Source organism: Lonchura striata, chromosome 13, assembly GCF_046129695.1.
Source record: "Lonchura striata isolate bLonStr1 chromosome 13, bLonStr1.mat, whole genome shotgun sequence".
Lineage (NCBI taxonomy): Eukaryota > Metazoa > Chordata > Aves > Passeriformes > Estrildidae > Lonchura > Lonchura striata.
Genome location: NC_134615.1, coordinates 16,947,224 through 16,970,797, shown reverse-complemented (window position 1 = coordinate 16,970,797; position 23,574 = coordinate 16,947,224). Strand labels below are relative to the sequence as shown.

Genomic DNA, 23,574 nt, shown 5'->3' with positions numbered 1-23,574 from the left:
GCTACTGCTCAACGCAAGCATCTTCTCTTTCAACCCCTCACCTTTCTGTATTCTAATCTAGCCTGTACCCTTGCAATTTTTCTTCTGCCAGTTCTGACTATTTATGGTTGTCATATTTCTGTGTATTACCAAATGTCAGCCCTAGAAGGGGACTTGAAGACTTTATTCTAAATGGCTTTTATGATTCTAAGGGAAAACCTTAAGTTCATAACAATTCCCCTAAAGATTAATAGTGACTCCCTTTTTGGGTTCTGTACCTATTTTGAGCTCCTTTTTCTGAAAGTTTTTATGCAATAATATGATAGCTTTTGGCCCAGAGGGTTAATAATTTTATTTAAGATGATGTATTTTTGCCCAGCATCCCCAAGTTGCAGAGCTCAAGCACTAAACAAGTAATGTATTCCCCAATTAGCTCATATACACCATTGCACTACAAGACCACCTAGCAGTTCAGCTTTCCAGTTACACAAGGAATCTAGGAATTTAACTCTGTCCACAGCCCATTTAGGCACGTAATCCTAAATCCTGACAACTCTTTGTACCCTTAGGAGTCCTCTCTGCTGTTGCTGCTTCAGGGAGTATGGAGGGCTCCAGTGAGACCCAAACCATGCTTTTTAGACCGCTTACATGTTCACAAGTATTTATTTGAATGCGTTTTCCTACCACCCCACACCTTCTTTGCTAACTTCACTGCAACCAAGTAGAACTTTTTTTTTTTTTTTTTTTTGTCACTGTATAGCTCTTATGAGGGGAACTAAAATTAACCTCAGGACCTGCAGTGCTGTGACTTGGACTGCCCGCGTCCCCACTCAGGGCCTGGGGTCCTGCTCTGTCCCAGAGGGCGACAACTCTGTCCCAAAGGAGGACAACCCTGTCCCAAAAGGGTAGAACCCTGTCCCAGAGGGGTGAACCTGTCCCAAAGCAGGACAACCCCGTCCCTGAGGGGGAAAACCCTGTCCCAGAGTGGTGAACCTGTGCCAAAAGGGTAGAACCCTGTCCCAGAGTGGTGAACCTGTCCCAAAAGGGTAGAACCCCACCCCTGAGGGGTAAACCTGTCCCAAAAGGGGGACAACCCCGTCCCAGAGGGGTGAGCCTGTCCCAAAAGGGTAGAACCCCACCCCTGAGGGGTGAACCTGTCCCAAATCGGAACAACCCCGTCCCAGAGGGGTGAGCCTGTCCCAAAAGGGTAGAACCCCACCCCTGAGGGGTGAACCTGTCCCAAATCGGAACAACCCCGTCCCTGAGGGGGACAACCCCGTCCCGTCACTCCCCAGCCGCCCCGCCCCTCGCCTCTCCGCTCCCCCACGATCCCACAATGCTCCGGGGCGCCGCCGCGGGGCCAGCGGCGCGCGGGCCCCTTCCCTCATTCGAATCAGCCACCGCGGGGTGCGGCGCGGCACTGTCGGGAGTTGTAGTTCCACTCGCCCCTCCCCAGTGCGCGTCCGGCGGCCGGTGTGACTCGCTGTCCCGGCATGCCGCGGGGCCGGGCGGAGCGGGGCGGGGCGGGAGCGCGGGCGAGGGAGGCTGAGGGGGCTCGCGCCGCGCACGGGGCCGCTGCCGCCGCCATAGTGGGAGCCGCGGGTGAGTGCGGGGGGCGCGACCGGGAGTGGCACCGGGACCGAGACCGGCACCGCCCGCGGGCCGGCACACGGCACCGCCGCACCGCCACACCCCGCGCTCGCCCCCCGCGGCCCAGCCCCATCCCCGCCGCGGGGCGCTGCCGCGGGCCGGGCTGGGCGGGAGCCGCCGAGCGGAGCCGCCCTGACCTTCCCCGTCTTTGAGGCGCCGGCGGCGCGGTCCCGGAGGGGCGGTGGCCGCGGGAGCCGAGCCATCGCCGGCTGCGCCCGGGACCGGCGGGCCCCGCGTGTGGGTGGGCTGAGGGGGGAGCGGGGGGCCTCGGCAGGGGCGAGCTCGGCCCGCAGGCTCGGGGGCCGATCGCTCCGGCGGGGAGAATGGGGAGGGGCGGGCTGTGCCTCGCCTCGCCCCGCCGGCAGCCCCCGGCGCTGCCCTCAGAGGCACCGCGGCTTCTCGGCCTGCTGCCCGTCGCTGCTTCTGTTCCTTTGCCATGGCTCGGTATCGCGGGGAGGAGAGTTAAAGGGGGCGAACCGGGAGCTGCGAGGAGATGGTTTGTGCAGGGCAGAAGGATTACTCGGTTTTAATGTTCTCGCTGTTTTCTGTCTTGCCAGAAGGTTGTGAGAGGACTGAAGCTACCTGACATGGTTGAATTATTTTGTCACATTGAACGTGCAAGGTTCATGCTTCTTTGGAGTGGAACTAGCAAAGTGCATGTGCTCAGTGATCTGCTGCAACCATGTAGTTTTTACATTGAGTTGCCATTTTTAAGTATGATGTGCAGGAGAGAAATTTTTTTGCCTTCTCTGGCTGTTGTCAGCTTTTCAGCTTGGAGAACAGTCAAAACCTGCAAAGGTGTGCAATAGCAAGGGTTGTGTGTTACATTCAGTTAATGTGAGATAGCTTTCTGAAGACATTTAAATCCCCAAAAGTCTGTTCTTGGAAGTCACATTGAACTTCCTGCCTGAGACAGGCTGAAATAATAATTCATCTCGTTTGAACTCCACAATTTCCAGTGTAAATATATCTGTACTGATATATCAATACAGCTGGATATCCTGTATTGAACTGGGGAAAAGCCCAGGTAAACGCTTGAGTAGGAATTGGTTGCAGAAATGTTGTTTGAAAGTGAATTCTGATTCCTTAACCAGCTGCCATCTCAATTAGTACTCTTGCCTTCTTGAAAAGTTGTGTTCAGGCAGTGATTGCTGTATTTGTGTCCAGTGACTTTATGTTTTCTTTTAGCAGCAACAAAACAAAAGGCATTTAACAGACCTTCACCTAGAAGTAGCAAAATTACTGTATATAGTGAAATGCTTGATCTCATTTAAAGTGAGGTGATATTTTGGCTCACTTTTAGACTATTTAACTATTTTCCCACTGGGTCCCTAATTATTTTTTGTCTAAAAGGTTGCAAGTTACTTATTAGATGATTTGAAATATATTTGCTTAACATCTATGTTTGTTCAGGTCTTTAGAAAAATGCAAATGGTAACAACTTTCTGCAGTAACAATCTCTGCTGGGATTTCTTTTGTCCCTGTTAATAAAGAGATCATTTAGTTAGTGAAAGTGCAGAATATGGTAGGTTTAGGACTTGGAATATATACTGATTGCTGGTAGCATTGCAAGTATAGTTCTTTTAAGTTGTTTTGAAACTTAAAGATATTGTGGAAAGTTTGGCCATTCAGTGTTTTGTTACTGTGTCTATAAGGTAAAGAAAAACTGGGTGTAGCAGGTCTCCCTTCCACTTACCCACTGCCTCTTGTTTGTTTGTTTGTTTTTTTTTAAACTGAGTGGTCCTGTATTCATTCTGGGGAAAGGAGATTTGGCTTCAGCCTTGCAAACTTGAGTTCAGTTTTTGGCTTGCATGAAGAATATTCTGGAAAATGCAGTTGTGTAGGATTGTGGCTTTTGCTTAACAACAAAACATTATATCCTCTGTAGTTATGTGTAATATATGTCTATATATTTGAAAATCATCCTGACTGACTGTGTGGCTCTCTTGGGTTCTCAGGTTGCAGTTGGGATGAGCATTGAGCTGCAGGCACAGTGAAAGCTTTCCCAGAGTCTTCTTTTGTGTTCTAGTGGCCTTACACTTGCTGACATTTTTAACAAAGAAAAAGATGTACTTCAGGTTGGCATAATTCCCTCATTCATTTGGTTTAACAAAGCTGGAGTAGAGGAATAAAAAGACGAAGAAGGGGAAAGTAAATATATTTCCCAAAAGGAAATAGTCTGGACCTTGTCATCTTCCCCATTCTGTTCTCCCTTTCCATCCTCTCACTGTTCACATATCTAGACTTAATTATTGTTAGCTCTAAAAGCATACTTAGGATCATGTAATTTCTTGCACAGAGCCGTCCATGGCAATTACTTGGTGGAGGTCTCTGAAGTCAATGGTTTCTGATTGGCCTTGAGCTGGAGTTCACAGAGGGTTCTCCTCTGAGGATCAGTCAACTGCTGTGGAGGTAATTGTGAAAATACGTCAGAGAAACACTTCTTTCCTTCAGTCTCTGAATGCATAAATTTGTTCCTCAACTGGAAATTGTACAGGTTTTCAAATGAGAAAGGTTGGCCGCTGAATTGGCATTTACCAGACAGAGATGCAGTGTGTTGAAGATAAATGGCTGATGAGGCGTGATGCCCCTCAGTAAGTTCCAGTATTTCTGCATCCCTGTGTTACTGGGCATTCTGCCTGGCCTGGGCTTGTTTAGTCTAGGAAAGGCTTGAGCCGGGCTTAATCACAGCCTCCAGTGTCTGTCAGGCCGTTTTGAGGAGAATGGAGGTGGCTTTTCTCAGGGTGCCTCATGGCAGGGCAGGACACCAGGGGCATGACTGGAATAGATGGGATTCGGGTAGGACACGGGACAGCTGCCCTCTGTATGAGAGCATCAGGCCGTGGAACAGGTTTGTCCTCCTGCTTTGAGCTGGAGGAGGTCCCTTGCAAACCTGCATTATTCTGGGATAATTTGCATAGTTTCTCTGTTGGGAGTGTACCTTTGCTAAAGGAGGATGATCTGTTATCAAGTGGTTGTTGGTGGAGTTGAATAGAAGGAAGATTAACAGGTCCTGTGATACTGGTTGCATTGTGTTCCTAGAAAGTGCACACTGGAGACGCTTCTGTCTTTGCAAGTTTTAGTGGCAAAAGAAAAGCAATTGAAAGAAAAATAGCTTAAAACTGTTGGCTGTTTTACTTTACTTACCAATCTAAAGACTGCTGTCTCTCTAATCTAAGTCATCTAAAATACCTGTGTGGTAGAAATTGCAAGAGTATCAGGAACTGAAAAAGCTGAGAGCGCTTTCATTGTCCTTATTTGCTCCTGTTAATCAGTAGTGAAGGGTGCAGCAACTGATGGTCAGAACCATGTTTGCTGTGGATTCACATGTGTCACTGGACCAGCAGCACAGATTTAAGGATAGTGCTGGTGCTAATTTGTTGCACTGATTCTCAAATCTTCCAGAAAACAAGCTTGAGTTCAGTCTTAAGAGAGTTTAACTTTGGTGTTGTTGGGCTGGCTTTACTATCCTGGGAGTTTGGTTTATTTGTGCTGAGATTACTTGTGGAATAAATATAGTCATAACTGGATAATAGAAGGCAATTTTCTCTACTAGCATTAGAATGTATTGGTTTGAGGTTTTTCCTCTTTAAATTCAGTGGGTTTTTCCTTAGTGTTTTGCAGACCAGAAAGACTTTACAGACCTTCTTTGTCTGTGGTGGTTGTTCATTGATGATTCTTTGACTACAGCTCGCTTTTTAAACGTGGCAATCCCTGGCAGACCACCTCTATTTTTCTTTAGCAACTTATATTTTACTATTGCTCATCCTAGTTTTTGTTGACTTTTTCAGAAAATGTTTTATTCTTTTAGAATCACAGGCCTACCTTGCTCCAGTTCAGAATGACTTAATTTTTTTAATTGATAGCAGCAAGCTTACATGTGTCCAAGTTGGATAATGTGGTAAAGCATAACTGCTGGCTGAAGCAACTTTTTGTTCTTTCTTCATACTGCAGAGCTGTGACAGTAGCTCACCTGCTTCAAATGTCACTGGCACTTATGTATATCAGAGAAGGCCATCTTTCCACTAGTCTTGTTTTTCCAAATAAAAAAGTGACTTTTCCTCAAGCTGCCCCTGTGAGTAGCTCTGGTGGTACTGCATGAGCAGAAAGATGGACTTTGTGCTGCAGCAAACTGACAGAATCATGTGTTTTGTAGCTTGTGAAGGAAGCAGTAGGAGGAGGTTTCATCGAGACAGGTGGCAGAAAATGAATCTCTTAAGGACTGAGCTCCCCTTAGGAATTATGGGCAGTGTTGGTCTGCTCCTGCTAATCTCACACCCAGAGCTAAGGCAGGAGGAATGGAAGAGGGATGAGTGCAGACAGAGATACCAAAGCTAGGACAAGGAATGGGAAAGGTTCTGTGTTTTTGGGTTTTGTGAATTAAAAAGTCTGCCTGAGGCTGTGTAACCCTAGTTTTACTCAAGGTCACTCACAACCCATGTGGAGGCTCTGCTCTCTTCTAGGGCTTCTCTGTCTTATGGGTGCTGCTGCTCGCTGGGTCCTGCAGCTTGTCCTGCTCTTGTGCAGTCTGCCCTGTGCCAAAGCAGATGGATGCAAAGCAATCACCAGGGATGCCCTGTTACCTTTAGGATGAGATGTATAGGGATTGTGGTGAGAGATGTGTAGAGGGATGGGATTTACTCTTGACATGTCAGTGTGCAGCCTGGCAAAGGTATTGGAGAATTTTATTTTGACGTCACTGCAAAAGGTCCCCGCGGAGAAGCACTTCAGTTCAGCAGTGTCAGCATAAACCTGTTGAAGACAAGAGTTGCTGGGAGCTGCAGCTTTTGTGCCCTGTATTGGGTTTCTGCTTCAGCACTAACTGCTGCGTGGTATTTGGGGTGGGGGTAAATTCTCTAGTACGAGCAGAGTCCAAAAAAATAGAGTGAATAATGTGAATTAACTATTACACTATGTGCTGGTAACTCAGCTTTATAGCTGTGCCTTGTGAAGAAGCTGTTAATCAAATAGACCATGATGTTCTTAAGTGGATGTGAGGAGGTAGGCTTGGTTTGAAGTGACAAAGGCAAGGAAATTAATTAGTTTAAGGAAATTACCTCCTTTTCCATGGGGAATAGCCAATGCACTTTCACAATAGTAACTTTCAGCAGGTGCCTTTAAAAGGACACGTGTCCTTTTCAAGCAACATATTAGGAGCTTTCTAGTTTATTGAAACTTCTTTTATTTGGCATTATATTAAGTGGATATTGTTGTTTCTGTAACCATGGACAGATTTGAGTGAACCACAGGTGGACTTGACTGAATGGCTCAAACCACCCTTGTGTTGCCCTAGTATTTGACAGCATCAGAACCCCTGCTTTCCTCATAGATTTGCAATAGATCCTAAAGCCTTTCATATTATATTTATCTCATTCGAATACTATACTGATAAATGTATCAATACAGACTCACATGGGTTGTGTCTCACTGAAAGGGCTTGATGACACAGATCATTCCCATCTTGTTCTTTCTTTAGGTACATCTCTAAGCTTCTTACATCTGTAATGACAGGCAGAAAACACCAGACGGCATGGAGGAAAAGGTGACAAATCAGAAAATGAAAATTAATCTTTCCAGGAAGAATGAGTGTTCAGCAAAACCATATATGAATGGCACAGGAAAGAGAGTAAGGTTGTAGCAAACAAAAAAAAATTAGTCAAGGATCATTAATTTCAACCACATTTATTTTTTAGCTTGTTCTTATTTCTGAGAAAATCAACATTATAATTGGTCAAAATGATTCTGGTTTTTATTTTATTTATTTAATAGTATTTTACTGTTCAAAATACACTTTTTTTAGGAGGAGATAGCAAGCTAACATACTAATTTTTAGATCGAGAAACGATAATTCTACTTTCCATATTTATAATAAGAATTCCTTCATCCCTTGAAGTCTCTAAGGCTTTCTCACAGTTTCAGGATTGAACAGAAGGCATCTGGTGCTTGAGTGAGGCTGTTGTGCCTTGATGGACTAGATGAGGTGCAGTGCTGGGGTACAGCTCGATCTTGGGTTTGTATGATGGTACAGGGAGCTGTTAAGGGTGAATGCACATGCTCTGTGTGGGGAAGTTTAATATTGCAATAGCTCCCTTGCTTTAGCTTCAGAAGAATAAGCTGGTGGTTATTTTTTGTGCTCGGCTTCAGTTTAGTGTTAGATGTGTGACAGCTGAGCATCAGTACTGTCAACTAGATTTGCCCTTAAATGTTTAGGACTATTTCACTTGTAAAGAACTAGATTTAAGTTGTTTGGGAGGCGAGTGGGGGTTGATTTTGGGGTTTTTTTTGTTTTTGCTTTTGTTTTTTGGGTGTTTTGTTGTTGTTGTTGTTTTGTGGTTTTTTGTTGTTATCTGTAGTACTCAGGTGATTTTTTAATTTGTAATGTGTTTTCCCAGAGGAGTGGCCACACTGGGTAAACTCCTTCAGACTGAGGAATGTACTGCAAGTATCAGTGGAGCACTCATGATGGTGACTAACACCAGATTGTAGATCTCTTTGGAGCAGTTGAAACAAAAGTGGTGTGACAACAGGACTCTGAATTTTTATGTTAGTGTTGAGGCTTGATGACTTCGATGTTGACTAACTGCCTAGATGTCTGATGGTGAAATAAGGATGTTTAAAACTGAGAGCAGTTGTTCTTGGTAGTTGAATTTACCACCCTGGAAACACAGATGCTACCTGCTGTTAGGCCATTGATCTGACAAAAGAGATTTGCTCTTCTGTAAGCCTGGCCAAATCTGCATGACCTTAATACTTCCAACCTAGAGTCTGAACCCATTTCAGTTCCCATTTGTGTGAGTAAAGCTCAGATAGCTAAAGGCCTAAAATATGAAAAGAGCTTTCTTGTCCATCTGTGCAGAGAAACCTGGGCCTTGGTATACCCTCTGTGGAGATCTTGGGAATGTGTGTTTTGCTTCTCTTAGGAATTTGTTAAATCTCATACAGGTGTGGGAGTAATTAACAGCTAAAGTAGCCAAAATAACTATTATGTCCTGAAACAGAATTTCTAGGTTTGCAGAGCAATTTAAACCTGTAACTCCAAGGTTCCTGGACAGGAATTGAGAAGAGGGACTAGTGGCTGACAGGTCTAGATGTTAAAACAAGTATAATCTGCTTGAAGTGAACTCAGGTCTTAAAATATAACGTAGTGGAGTTTGAGTGCAGCATTTTTGTGTTCTGAATTTTAGCACAGTTCTTCAGACTTTCAGCGAGAGATCAGGATAAATAAAAATGAATTTACTTTCTTGAAAAATTGAATATTGTGATAAAGCCATCAGCTTGTGCCTGTCTAGACTGCTGTATATGCTCTATGCTTAATCCCTTTGGAATAGAGGGATTTGTGTTTAGAAGTGTGGGATGCCTTCAGCACCTTCACTAGGAACTGCAGATTCTCACCACTGAAAAATCATGGTTTGTATCTTGAAGTTATCACAGGTTCAAAGATAAACATTGAGTCTACTTCAGCCTCACTGACAGAAGAGGATGGGCAGTAAGCTTGTGTTGAACAACAAGCTAGTGAATTAATTCTTGATATGTGCCATTGACAGGACACTCTTAGAATGGCCTGTGGATGGTGAAATACCTGAGGAGCTAAACACATGAATCAGTTGGTGTAAGCCACTTGCAGACAATCCATGTTAACAGGTCAGTTGTTTACAGTAAATGAGATCAAGTGGAAACAGTGAGCACTTCCCAGCTTGTTCAGATGGTATAACTTCTGAAATATGTGAAGTCAAGGTGGTAACGCTTGGTTTTGTTCTTCTCCACTTTTGTACATGAGATGTGACCTCACACTGAAATAGCACTACAAACCAAATCTATAATTAGAAATTAAACCATTCAGTATCCAAAACTTTTATTTACAAGTCTAGGATACAGAGGTGAGTTTGTCCTACTTATCCCAAAGAAAAATTCAGGCCAGTTGAGTATCTGTGTTTCTTGATGCTAATGCTCAAGCCAAGTGTTATACTTATTCCTGTGGTCTTTCTGATGGTTTTGTTTGCTTGTTTTATAGTCACTGGCTCTGGTTGAGGATTCAGAATGGGAGACAAGCCTATCTGGGAGCAGATTGGATCCAGCTTTGTACAACATTACTACCAGCTTTTTGATGCAGACAGGACTCAGTTAGGAGCAATATATGTAAGTATCCACAGAAAGGGAGCTGGGATTCTGTCCTATTATCTGTCTGGGATCCCTTGTTTTGATATGTGAGAATACACAGGGTGGGATATTGGGCTTTATCGTGACTCCAGAATGCCAGTCAGTGCAATCACACTCACTTTTATTTATTGCTTTTCTTTTATGTCTCACTTCTGGTTTGAGCTTTCTTTGCCTTATAGGCAGTCAGACTCACAAAAGCCCTATTTAGCTGTAGGCAGTGACTTGTTTTGGAGGAGTTTTATGATAATCCTGTGATGAAATCCTTTGTAAAAGCAAACATTCTAGTCTTAGTTTGCCATTAATTTCCAGGCATGGATTTGCTTGGATCCCTCTTGAAGTGGGATGTAATTTTAAGTCCTACCCTGTGTTTAGCAGTTCTTGCAGGTGTTTCTTGGACCTCATGCTATATCAATCCTCTGAACATTAAAATAGATACACAGTTTTAAATCCAGTTTAAACATGTAGAATAACATGTTAAATGAATGTAAATTTAGTTTTAATTTCCTCAAACGTTAGGTTTTTATTTTTGCTTCTTATTTGGGGTGAAGTAGACTTGGATACCAGAATTAAAAACTGTAACTAACGAACCCAAGGAACATCAGCTTTTAGTTTTGGGAGAAGATTCCTCTGGGGCATGCCAAGTGCTCTGTGTGTGGAGTTGATTGCTGATGGTGAGGAATGCTTCTGGCTGGCTGAGGAGTTGCAGCAAGATGTTCAAGGCTGACAAGTCTTCTAGCAGCATATCCTGTTTTTCTGGCTGGTTTTTCATCTGCTGGATGAGCTGTGTGAAGTTTCAGCAAGCTCTTAAGGATTGAAATGGTTCAACACCCTCTGATGCCCCTCCTTATACCTCAGCAATATCCAGCAGCACTGATACCATTTGCTCTTGGGATTGTTGTGTACTTGCTACATGCCATATTGTTGGTTTACTTTGCCCAAGAAGGTGTACAGAGCCTAGAGAGAAAGAAAACCAAGCAGTTTGTGTTCCAACCACAGCTCTAAATGTGGAGGCTCTTAGTTTGTATTTTATTACCAAAATGCATTCAGTCCTCAGAATGGTGGTAAGTACAAACTAATTTAAATTCCTGGAGATAGGGCTTTCCACACAGTGAACTCCTGGCTTTTTTTTCCACCCTTAGGGTTTTTCTGCCTTCCATCATTCAATGAAGAGTCCTGTGCACATGTAACTGGGAGAGCTATTATGCAGGTCACTGATGTGTGTTGTTTTGTGGAGTTCCTGAAGTGTGGAGAAAACACACCCTGTTTTGTGTGGCTGAAATGCACCAAGGTCACAATTTGTATAAATTTGGGGTGATTCTGCAGAAATGGGCTTTTAATGATGAGCTTTTTCCCTTCAGAGACCCTGGGAGGGCAAACAAATATTATAGCATGCAGGAATGCAGCAGGAAGCTCTTAGATTTGGTTTGTATTCCTGTATCACTACTTCAACCACAAGATTCAGTTAATCTTCAGTGGTGTGATCCAAGTCAGTTAAGACTTCTGTCACCTATTCCAGGTAGGGATCTGGCCAGTCACTTTTGAATTGCTTGAGTTAGGTGAGTTGAAGCACTACCCTGATGTTGTCAGTTTTCTTCTTATATTTTTCTCTTTCCACATGCTTGACTTTGTGTCCATAATTTTTTTTCTTTTTATCCTTTAGATTTCCTTCTGAAAGCTGATTCTTATCCAAAGGCAGGAAATCTTTATGCTGGTAGACTTATGATAATGAAATGTAGTGTACTTAATTTTTAGTTGAATGTTCTAAACTTCTTCAATTGATTTTGCTGGTTTCTTTCTACATCCCTCTGAGGTAGTTTTCAAATAGCTGGATTCTGAGGATTTCTGCTAAATACATAAAGTCTCTTATCTACCTAAGTTGATGACATTTTTCTTTTTCCACCAGATTGATGCATCATGCCTTACGTGGGAAGGACAGCAGTTCCAGGGCAAAGCAGCCATTGTTGAAAAACTTACTGTAAGTCTGTAATCCTTACTGAATGTTTTGGGAAACAGTTGGGAAGACTACAAGATAATTGCTTCTGAAAATTTGAGTTAGACTTAAGCAGTTCAAAAATCTTGAACTTGTGCTTCCAGCATAGGTCTTAAAGAAATGTTATGAATTACTGCTGTATAGTGGGTTATTCCACTGATGGTACTAATGGTGGAATGTTAATTGACTCCACAGTTTGCAGGGTTATTTTGTGACTGCAATTGTATTTGACATTATTGATTTATTTTTTTTAAAAGGTCTAATGCATAAGCTGCCTCTGATCTAGAGGAGTGAAAGGTGCCTTTGCTCTTTAAAGGCATGCCAAGGAAGAAGCAATAGCAAACCTGTTACTTGGATCTGTCTGTGATAAAGGCTAGACACATTACAGCAAGGAACAACTTGTTTTCTGATACGTAAACTGCAAATAAGTTCTATAGTGGAGAAGCTGACTTATCCTCAGTGCAGATTTGTCAGCAGTTCAGATATGAGCAGGTATGGTTCAGGACTTTGAAATGTATTTCTCTTCAGCAAGTGAGAGGACACTGGAATTCTATGTTCATTTAGTTAAACTAAAAGAAATTTTATCTTCTAGAGTAAATCCATGCTTCTGTTATAAAACTGGGGTTACTTGCAAGCTGTCATGAGACTAGAAAGTGTGTTTCTCTTTCAAGATATGCAGAGAACATGCTTTTTAGGTCACCAGACAGTTTGCCCTGAGTATGGTATTTCAGGCATTTTTATTACACATTGAGAAGAAAAATAATTGTAACTTGACACTTGGCTTATTGCACAGTTTTTGAATTGCTTCTTTTGCCTAAGGCATCTTTAACTGTAAAGACTGAGATTTGCCCTCAGGTCTGTGCTTTAGATACTTGCTTTAGATACTTGATACTTGTGTTGCCTTTGAGAAGGCTGCTCATCTCAGAAACAGCAGCAATTGCTTGCCTGTAGGTGAGGAGCTACCCAAGCTCCAGGGTTGCTTATTTGTGTACTCAGTGTTCTTCAGACTTTTGGGCTTGCAGCCACTTAGATACCCTACAAGCCAAGCATTTGCTTGGCCACAGTGTCTGATTGCTGGCTTGGATTCAGCCCAGTGCAGATCCAGCCCCTTTCCCACTGTGACATAGCTCATCTTTCCCTTGCCTGTCGCTGGTGCAAACTAGACTTTTTGGATTTTTGTGCCTGCTGCAGTTGTAATTGATGAGTGAAGACACACTACTCTGCTTTAGGGAATTTTTTTCTGGTTTGTATGCATCTGCTTAAAGAAAGGAGGAAATGCACTGGAGCTACTCTGTGCCCTTCCACCACCGTGGCTCGTTATGGGCTGTATCAGTTTACAGTGACTCTAGTGTCGTTCAGCATTCCTCTGTCAGCACTGAGCTGCCTGGGCTCCTGTTGCTGTGTCAGCTTTATCTGCTCACCTACTCTGCTTCTAGAGCTGCTTACTCAGTTCAGCACAGCCCTGAAAGTTTGACACTGAAGTTCTTTCGCACTTCTGCGGTCTTGTGTCCTTCAGTGCCTGGCTGGTGAACGGATGTAAGCACAAAGAGGTGGCATTTTCTTTTAGATCAAGTTTTTTGCTGTGTGACAGCAATGGTATGGCACCTTTTCAATCTGCTAATATAGTAGGGCAAGGTTGTATAGGCACTGCTCTGCAGGCCCAGCACATCTGTACCTTGTTACAGCGTGGGAGTTGAGACTCATTCCTTCTGTCCTAATTGGTGCTGGAGTTGGTTAACATAGAATGCCTGTGCTAATTAGGGGCAGCCTGATTTACATTGAGCATTTGAGATAATAATTACATAGTTCTATGAACATACTGGACCAAGGAGGAAGCTGAGACAGGTATTCTTGCTCCCAGCAGTAAGAGTTTATGCTACGCAACTTTATTCTTGCCTAATTTCTCTTACCTGACTTCAGTGAGATTCCACAGTTTTCAGAGTGAAAGACCAGTCAATTTCTAATGTCAGAGGATGGTGAAAACCTTGCTTGTTGTGTGGCTCCATGCTTTTTAGACACTTTTATGATACCTGTCATACCACAAAATCCTTTGCTCCAGTACAGATGCATGTCTATAAGTAGCTATCCTTTTGAGGTAGTCTCTGCCTATCCTAAAAATCAGTGATCTTTTCTGTTACTCCTACTTTTCCCAGTGGGATTTCTCACATGAGTAGCTCCCTAGGCTGGCCAGCTGTCTGGGGTCCTTTCCTCTGAAGTGAACAATCATAGAATCTTTAAGGTTGGAAAAGATGTCCAAGCTTTGGCTGAACACCACCTTGTTAACTAAACTGTAGCACAAAGTGCCATATCCAGTTCTTCCCTGAAAACTTCCGGGGATGCTGACTCCACCAGTTTCCTGGGCCGCCCATTACAATGCTTAATCTTTTCAGTCAAGAAATTCTTCCTGATGTTCAACCTGAATTTCCTCTGATGCAGCTTGAGGCCAATTTCCTCTTGTCCTGTGGAATCAGGTACTTGAAACAGCCGCTGTCTTACCCAACCTTGTCTTTGGTTCCTTGTCACTGTTTTGAAGAGCTCTTGATTCCAAAGCCTTTCCTTCCTCCTTGGAATGAATTGCATTCATTCCCCTTCATCCCTCTGCCTTTTCAAGAGAATCTTTTTGCAGGGCTTGTTCAACAAGAACCTCTTATGCTGAGGTGTGACTAGGCTTTGGAGTACCCATTTGTCAAAGAAACTTCCCAGCCTATGCTTGTGCAGGCTGTGTAGGCATTTTGCACATTCAAGTTCAGGGTGGGGACCCTGGAAAACAGTGTGCTGATCATTCAGAAAAGAAGGCTCTGGATTTGTGTGTTACTAAATGTCTGTTCCATACTACAAAGCAGTCAGTTCGCTTTGCACTTTGAGTTGGTTGGGATTGCACTCTCAGCCAAGAGCAAACACTGCAGGCTTTATTAAAGGGTATTATTGAATAGTGTCCCTCTGATTAGAGGGCTGCTCCCTACACTTCATTTGCTTCCTCAGGTCCTGATCCTTCCACAGTTTGTGTTCTCTGTTATCGATGGATTTAGCTTCCTGGAATTCTTCCAGAGCCTTAGCCTTGTAGAACCAAGACTGTACTTCCTATCTGCTACAGCAGGACTTGTGTCTCTGTCTAGGCCTTCTAGGAAGTCTTTGAGGGAAATGCAGAACTTGTTGAAGTATGCATTTGGATCTGTTTCAACCTGTTTCCAAATGCAGCAAAGGCATCCAAGTGCCACCTGAGGTTTGAATGGCCATGTGCTGCCATCCTGTGCAGTTCCTGGACTTTGGGTATCTGCCATATGGTCACCCAGAGCTCCATCCATGCTGAACTACTACTAAAGCACCCAGCAATGATGCAGCTTGTGGGAGAACAGTCCCAAAATCGCATTGTGTCACAGGACTCTAGACCTCCCAGGTGTTTCATGTTCACTGCTTGGAATTGTCAATGTTGGAATGTGAATTGTATATGGTGACATTATTTCCTCTTTTGGTGCTTGAAAGACACACCTGTTAAAATTTACCCCTCATTTATAACAGTTCTCTGTGCAGTACTGCTGCTATAGTCTAACGGTTCATAATGTTGGATTTGCTCAGTCTTTGTTTTGTAAGTTAAATAATTCCATTACTGTACATTTCCTTATTTTGATTTCTTTTCATTGCAGAGCCTCCCTTTCCAAAAAATACAACACAGCATCACAGCACAAGACCACCAACCTACACCTGATAGCTGTATACTCAGTATGGTAGTGGGACAGCTTAAGGTAAACGCTTTCCATTACAGATTAATGAGTGCCTATGTCTTAGATTTTTGCAGGATTCTAAATAATCTGATTTCTGAATATATTTAAATACTTTCATGGGTGGGGAAGGAACAGGGATAAGCTCCTCTGCTATTCAAGACTGTCAAGCAATGCTCCTTTCTTCAGATACCTAGTTCTAGGTAAACCACCTGTAATTTGACAGTCACGTTCTGCCAAGCAAAATATTGTGGATTTTACTGTGCAGACAAATATCATGTAGGTTCTAGAGGCATCAGTATTTCCCTTACCCTGATGCAGTAAGGTTTTGGTGTCCTCTGTTGCATTTAAAAGCATTGTCACAGTGTTCTTGGACAATTCAAGCACATCTAGTTTAACATCCTCCTTGATGTAATGTTTGCATTGAGCTCTGATTTAGCAGACTTCATTTTGTTAACTGACCACCCGTCAGTGAGTCCATACTTTTTCTTTACTGTCACAGGATACAAGAATACAGTCCTGGTATTAGTACAGTCCTGTACCTCTGTAATCAAAACTGATTCAGCAATGGGAACGTTGCCTCTGAGATCAAACACTTATTGTTGAAACAGCTGCTTCTTGTGAGGAATCAGATTATTTTTCAGGCTTAGTATGACTATATTGCTGTGTGAGTGATACTACTGAACTGTGTAAACTTACCCAGTCTGCCAATATGCCAGGGCCACATACTTATAAATTAATGAAGCTGCTTATGAATGAAAGACATTGTCCTGGAATTTGCAAAAAATACTCTATATGTAAAATCGGCTGCAGGCACAACTTGCTCACAGTGGGTGGAGTTAGTTTAAAAAATGTGAAATTATACAGCAGTAGTTAAAATTATCAATTTGTTTGGGCCAGCCATGCTGTGAAGTCAGGCCTCTAATGCCATCCAGTCTTTAGAGTTACCTGCACCCAGTTTGTTTTATAATAGCTGTTTAGATTTCCTTTTCCTGCTAACTTATGGCACTTCTAGAATCAAAGCATTCAAAATTCCACTGACACTGTACTGTTTACTAAGCAGACATAGGACTGAATGTTTGAATCTGCTTGCTAAGCTGTTCTCTTTGTTTTGGGCTGGGCAGCTGAGAAGAGCAGGGCCCAGTGTAATGCATTCACTGCTACACCTAACATAGGCAGCTTTGTCTCTCATTGAAGTTGCTCCTGCTTCCTAGCTGCAAGTTGGATTCCAGCTTTTTTGTTGCTCAGTCCCACCTGCACACACTCTGTGGAAAATCAGCCACACGTGACCATGGAAAGCACTGAATTACAGGACAGATGTGCTGATCTCCCCAGCCATGCTTTGGGTGTGCAAAAATTCTGTGATGTGATCAAGACCTTTTGACTCAATGCCTTGGGCCAGTCACATCTGCACCTAGTTTTACACAGTCATGTTTTAAGGTTATTGAATAATTATCAAGCATATCACAGCTTGCAGCAGTGATTGTGTTGGATCCTGTGGCAAGATACCAAGTTCTAAAAAAATTCTGTAAAGTTACTGGGTTTTCTCAAACCATAATCTATTAATATGGAGAGACTGTAAATGCAGTCTAGGAGTTTTCCATAATTACCATGACTTGGAGTAGTATTTTCTGATGTATTTTTTTTTAACCTCTGAGTTATTTCAGATTGCTGAAATTACTCAGTATAATTTGGGGATCATGTGTTAAAGCATCCAGGTATTTGGAGAAAACATACTGGGTTAAAGTCTGCCTACTGTCATGATCAAATCCAACTTGCTTGTGAATTTTTACTAGGTCACCAAATGTTTTTCCTCTCTTCACATTTATGTGTCTCAAACTTTAGCTTTAAAAACCACATTTTAATCCTGGAATTGCTGCTTCTCATGGAACAAGTGTCCAGAAAGTCAAAGTCAACTTAAAACCTTAACTTCGTGCTTCTGCCCTGCATGATATTTATAGGGGTGGACAAATTAAATACCAGAACAGTCTGTGGTATGAATGAGCCTGGCTGTCATATGTAGTGAATGCTTTTCTCTTGTGCCAATTCACACATGTTGATAGCCATTTTACTGCATCTCAGTGCTGCTCTGTGTACAATACAGTAACTGAGAACAACTGGGTGCAGGTGGTGCATTTTAACAAGTGGCTCAAATGTAGCTCTAGTTGAGCAGGGAGCACTATAACAGGCAAACGTGGAGCTGCATACTCAGCGTTATTCAAAGCTGCCTTCTTAGTGATGTGGCTGCTCAGCCTGCATATATTGCTCTCAAAGAGAACTATAAGAGAATTTTGCACAAGGAAGGACACTTCCAAGACCACCAGTAGCATGCTAATATACCAGTACGACCTATAAATAATTTAAAAAAAACAACTTTTTGCAGCAAGCAGAATAATCATCTGCACTGAGAGGCTGGAGCACAGCAGCTTCTTTGAGAAGATGCTGCAGAGTAACAGAGCATCTAAGTTAGGTGACTGCACTAGCAGGGATCTAACTGGCTGGCTAAAGCAGTGCAGCAATTGCTTTCCAAGATCCTCTTTAATGGATGCTGATAGGTATTAATGTTTGGGTGGGGTTATCCTTTTATAGAGGTATAATAAATATACATCTACTTATTCTAATCATACTGGTTTTTATTGCTGTTCATTGTCTGCGTGCTGCTTGCTTGCTTTAACTAGGAAGAGTAAGCATCAGTTTAAGCATTTAGGAGTGAATTCCTTTTGGTGTGACCCTGCTTTGCCAGTGTTCATCCAGAATGTCACCCAGTATCTTCAGTGCGCTTCACCTAGTAATGTATTTCTCCTGTCATGCTCAGGCAGATGATGACCAAGTTCTAGGCTTCCACCAAACCTTTTTGTTGAAAAATTTTCAAGGTGCCTGGGTGTGCACCAACGAAGTCTTCAGACTAGCCCTCCACAACGTTTAACCCTCTGCCTTTCCTGTCTTCCAGTCCTCGCTGTCCTGGTTGAGTAAGGAGTGCTCTCTTCTTGCCCTTCTGTCCCTTGAGCTCGCTGAGAAGCATGGCTGTGGCTTGTGTGTTCTCAGAGCCGTGTGGCAGATCTGTGGCTCTCCCCAGAGTGTGATTTTTGAAGTGATCGATGCAGAATTAATTGTGAATAACTAATTGTTGTGCAGTGTTTCCTAGTCTTAAAAGGAAAAGGAAATTTGCAATTAAAATCACTGGGTATTTTTGTAATGCATGCTGAACACTTAAAGCATTGCTTAAAGCCTGTTAAATAAGGCTTAACATCTGAAAGAACCTGCAGTCTCAAGTAATTAGCTTTTCCTTTGAGGTAAGGGTTGTGGCAACCCTGCAGTTCAATCAATAATTGCTGGGGCTGCTGGTGAAGAAGTAAAACTCTCTCTGACCAGGCAAGAGGAGCAAAGTGTGTAGCTAAACCTGAAATGCAAAGCACTGTTGCATCTCAAACTCTGACACGACTCACTGCTCTGTGAGCTGAGGACTTCCTTTCTTCAGGTCAGAAAGAATGTAGAAAAACTGAAAGGTCAAAAAGCTGACGAGATTGTGGGCGATGAAGGGCTCGTGGGACTAGGAGAGGAGGTGGCCAAGGGCAATCTGCTTGAAATGTCAGTAAAAAGTAATTGAGTACTTCCAACAAGCTGAAAGCAAACTCTTCTCAGTGGAGCCAGACAGTGTAACAAGAGACAGTGGTTAGAAACCATAACTTGGAAGGTACTGATGGGGAAGAGAAGATTTTGTGAGAAGACTGAAATCCTGGGAAGTGGTGCCTGAGCATCTTGTGAAACATCTGTTCTGTGAGAATTTGAAGACTCTGCTAGACAAGGCTGTGGCCTTTGAAAGATGTCCCTGCCCAGGACAGGATGATTGGATTAGATGATCTCTAAAGGTCCTTCTGTGGACTTTTACCATCTCTGTTCCAAACCAGCGTGTTCTGTGGTTCTGTGATGCAGAGCTGCTGCAGTCTGTGCTCATGCTGAGCAAAAGGCTGGCCTGGAAATCAGAAGATTCTTCCAGTCTAATTCTGGGACTTGTTTAATTTTTGTTTTAATTCAGTGATGTCATGGAAGAACTTGAACTGCACAAAGGAAAGTTTTATAGGAAGACTAAAGCCCCTTGTGTTTTGAGCCTGGGCTCACAGGGGTGGAATGCAAATCCTGAGTTGGACATGCCTGAATTTGGAGTGAAAAGTAAGGAGAGGGAGTTTCAGTGGTGTTATCTGAGCTGTGATGAAGATCTAAAATAATACAGAATAGGATTAGTCTGTGTTTTCTGTGGTATCTTGAGTCACTAAACTGTGAGCCTTTGCTATGTGCTAATATTACATAGTCAAAATTGGGGAATGGACTATAAAGTATATACGTCACCTTGAATGTAGTCTAGGATTTTCCTTGTTTTTAAAGTACACTGCTCATCTATGCTATGAAGGGATAACATGAAAGGAATAAAGAAAATAATAATGTGTGACTTCATTGTTGGAATTTGTTGTCTGTACCACACCAGATGTTTTGGGGAGAATTCCCTTTTAGTCTTTATTCATGTGTCCAGCGCTGAATTTCTTAAGAAAGGAGGAAATTCTCCTTAAGCCAAAGCATCAAGAGCTGCAGTGCTCTTATCAGAGGCTACCTAGGCTTATCAGAAATCAAGGAGACCTACAGTAAAGCTTGTCTGGTGATGGTATTTTTTTTTTCCAGAGGTATCTATTAAAGCATATTTACGTCAGTAATGACAAGCTCAAATTTGGTGTGAAAAGTACTTATGCAACTTGTAATAGATGCCTCGGTGATCTGCAACAAGGAGGACAACTGGGAGTTGAGAACCTGCTAACTCCCAAGCAGTGATGAGGCTCTCCTGGGATGGGTTACACTGGATACCCAGGAAAAGCTGGAAAAGGCACAAACCCATGGGCTTCGGTGCACAGGCCACCTCTACAGCACGGATATGTGAGCCTCTGTTCTGGGCACGTGCAGTAGAGATAATATTTCCTTTGAAACACTTGCCATGGCTGCTGGCAGATGTGCTGATGCACGCCATGGATGGCTGGTCTAGCCCAGCAGAATTGCTGGTGCTCACACTGGGCTCGTTCCTAGGGAGCTTCTGCCCCATGCAAAGCAGGTGTGTACTGAGGGACAAGCTGCCCTGTTTGTTGGCTGGACAGTGACTGCTGGCACCTGTCTTGCTTTGAGGATTTTTTCGCTCATTCTCAGAGAATTCTCTCAGTCTCAGTCATGTATTGAACACTGGCTTGCACATAATCCTGGCCTTACTTGTTGCCTTCCTAATTTCTGGCTGTAATAGTTTCCTCATTCACTTTCTTCTTCATGATTTTGTAGTAATTTATCTTGTCTATTCTCCCCATTCTCATTATGTTTTTGCAAGCTGAAAAGTTTTACTCAATTTACTTTCTTCAGTAGGAAACCATCCTCTAGCTGGATCATTTTTCTTGTCCTTTTATGACTTTACTGTAGCATTTTATTTTTTAACTTATAAGAAACGCATGCAGGTTTTGATATGTGGGTGCTCTTTGCCTATTTATGCATTTGCTTACTTCTGGGATTTGGTTCTTTGTTCTTCCCTAACAACTGCTAACCCTGTGCTTGCCTTGATAGCTTTACAGCTCTCAGCTGGTTTAATAAATACATATCAATTATTATTTCAGTGTCACTTTCATGAGGGGCCAGTCTAGGGCCCACTTTGGTTTACTCTGTGAATTAACACACACTTACTGAAACTGCACTTCATGTACACCACTTAACTTCCCAGCTGGTTGTCACTGTGAAATCCTTGCAGTGGTTATGGATCTGAATGCTTCCTTTCCATGCACCTGATGCCACCAATGTTCTGGCACACCTGCTGTCCTGTGATAGAAGTGATGTCCTTTGCAAGTTGGTCCTCAAAACTGACTTGTTTCACTGTCCATGAATACTTTTTTTAAAGTAAAGTTTCTTTTCTGATCTTTCTGTAGTCTGCTTTGCTCTTCACTTTTCACTTGTTCTCAGTGAACAGCAGCAGAGCATTGCCAATGAACATTCAGTGCTTTGAGTGCCTCTTTCATGAGCTGCTCTGGCTGCTGCTTTTCAAGCCTTTTTTAAAATAAATTTCCTCCCTTTTCTGAAGCTGAATAGTGATGTGTTGAAAAAATAAAGCTTAAAATCCTCCAGAAATGCTGAATTGAACACACTACAGCCACCATCAGAAGATTGTAGTTGGCCCTGTGTGCTGTTCAGATTAAATCCTGTTGTGTGGTTTCCAGCTGATTGATTTGGGAATCATTTATGTTATTTTGAGGATTTAATTCCTGCACGATGTCTCTGAAACTATGGATAAATAAAATTGGGTGGAAGTACTTACTAGTCTCCCTCTAATACTACTTTCTAGTTTTGTAGTAATGTTGTAAATACCCAGATGTGTTGTCAGGCAGGAGTGGAGGCACAGCTGCAGCCATTCCCTGTGCTTAGGACACGTTGTCACAGCTGTAGTGAATGCTCTGCTCCCTTCCAGCTGTTGCTGCAAGTGGGAAGTGCTGTGTTTCTGGCCAGCTGCACCTGCTCTGGCAAGGCTTTCAAAGCCCAGATCACCTGGATCATCCAGGCAACATGTTGATACCAACCTCTACAGAAACTCCCTTCTGCCATCAACCCAAAGTTCAGCAGTTAAAAATCACACCACTTTCTTTTAAGATTAATTCCTGGGCAAGGGCTTTGTGATTCAACACTGAGGCAGGCATGTTCCATCAGTGTGGTGAGTGACATGTCAGTAAGTCTTCCACCAAACCCCAACTTCAGATGCCGTTGCAGCATTTCCATGTCTCTGGGCCCTGGGTGTTTGTCTGCAAAGCCCTTCAGAACAGGTCCTCTGGTGGTGTTGGTGTCTCCTGGGGTGCTACACATTTTACAGCATGTAATGTCACTATTAATGTTAGCTTGAAGTTGTCTCATCATGAGTTTTGGAATAAGCTTATCAAAAAAATTAGTGTTTTGAACCTTTTTTCCCCCTCTCTCTTTCTACAGGCTGATGAAGATCCTATCATGGGATTCCACCAGATATTTCTATTAAAGAACATCAACGATGCCTGGGTTTGCACCAATGACATGTTCAGGCTAGCACTGCACAACTTTGGCTGAGCAGCCCATCCCGAGGCACCCGGGCTTTTTTTTTTTTCTTTTTTCTTTTATTTTTTCTTTCTTTTTTTTTTTTTTTTTTTTTCCCGTTTTCCTCCTCTCCTCTTAACTGGTATTATTCACACTCACGGAACATTCCAAATATCATACACAAACCTGCAGCACTGCAGAGCGTGAGCAAGCAAGACTTGTGACCTGCCCTTCTGCTGAGTTTACATTGTCACTAGATGAGTTTCTTGTGCATGATGTTTGGAAGTTAGACTTAGCTGCATTTGATAAGAGAAATTTGTGTTGTACCAGCATGCCTCGGAAAGAATTTATAATGCAAAAGGTTGTTGTTTATGTACTGACAAGATGCTCTATAACCCAAAGAAATGAAAGAACAGCAGCCTGTACAGCCCAGTTATTGATTTGTTCAGATGTTTCAATGCTACATTACACAATAAAACAGAGATTTTCTTAAAAGTTTAAATTGTTTTTATGAGTTGGCTGTGGAGTGTGTGTGATAAGTGCTTGCTGGGGGTAGATTGTGTCTGTCTGGTGGGGGAATGCTTGCAGAGCTGGAGCTCCAGCTGAACAATGCCTCACAGTTTCAGCAGCGAGTGCAGGGCACGTCTGCCCTCCTCCATACACCATCTCCTCAGCAGCTTTTGTAACCGAGCCTTCTGGCTCAGTTTTTAACACCGACAGCTTCGTTCTCACCTGTTGTATTTTACGGATGCAAATTCCCCACTAGTACAGTGGCGGTAGCCTGCAGTCGGTCTCCGTGCCCGCTCCAAGCCACGGGACACCTTTGTTCCCTCCGCAGGCGAACGCACACGGGCAGTCTGTGCCTGGAGCTCCGCTCGGTTCCGCGCTGCGCTGTGTGCAGCCTCCCCGTCCGGCGGCAGCCGCCGTGTGCGGGGCGGCGGCGGGGGAGCCCCGGGCCGCCGCGGCCCCGCCCCGCCGCGCCGGGAACGCTCCGTTCGGGCGGCGGTT

The 23,574-nt window shown here is 43.3% G+C and overlaps 1 protein-coding gene across 1 annotated transcript; it reads left to right on the top strand.

The window, feature by feature from the left end:
- The first annotated feature begins 1,481 nt into the window (after nt 1-1,481).
- NUTF2 (nuclear transport factor 2) lies at nt 1,482-23,068 on the top strand. The gene is made up of 5 exons (XM_021541158.3): nt 1,482-1,581; nt 9,641-9,765; nt 11,690-11,761; nt 15,421-15,519; nt 22,486-23,068. Exons 2-5 carry the CDS (start codon nt 9,667-9,669, stop codon nt 22,597-22,599), a joined length of 384 nt encoding a protein of 127 aa, XP_021396833.1. The 5' UTR covers nt 1,482-1,581; nt 9,641-9,666; the 3' UTR covers nt 22,600-23,068.
- Nucleotides 23,069-23,574: the final 506 nt, after the last annotated feature.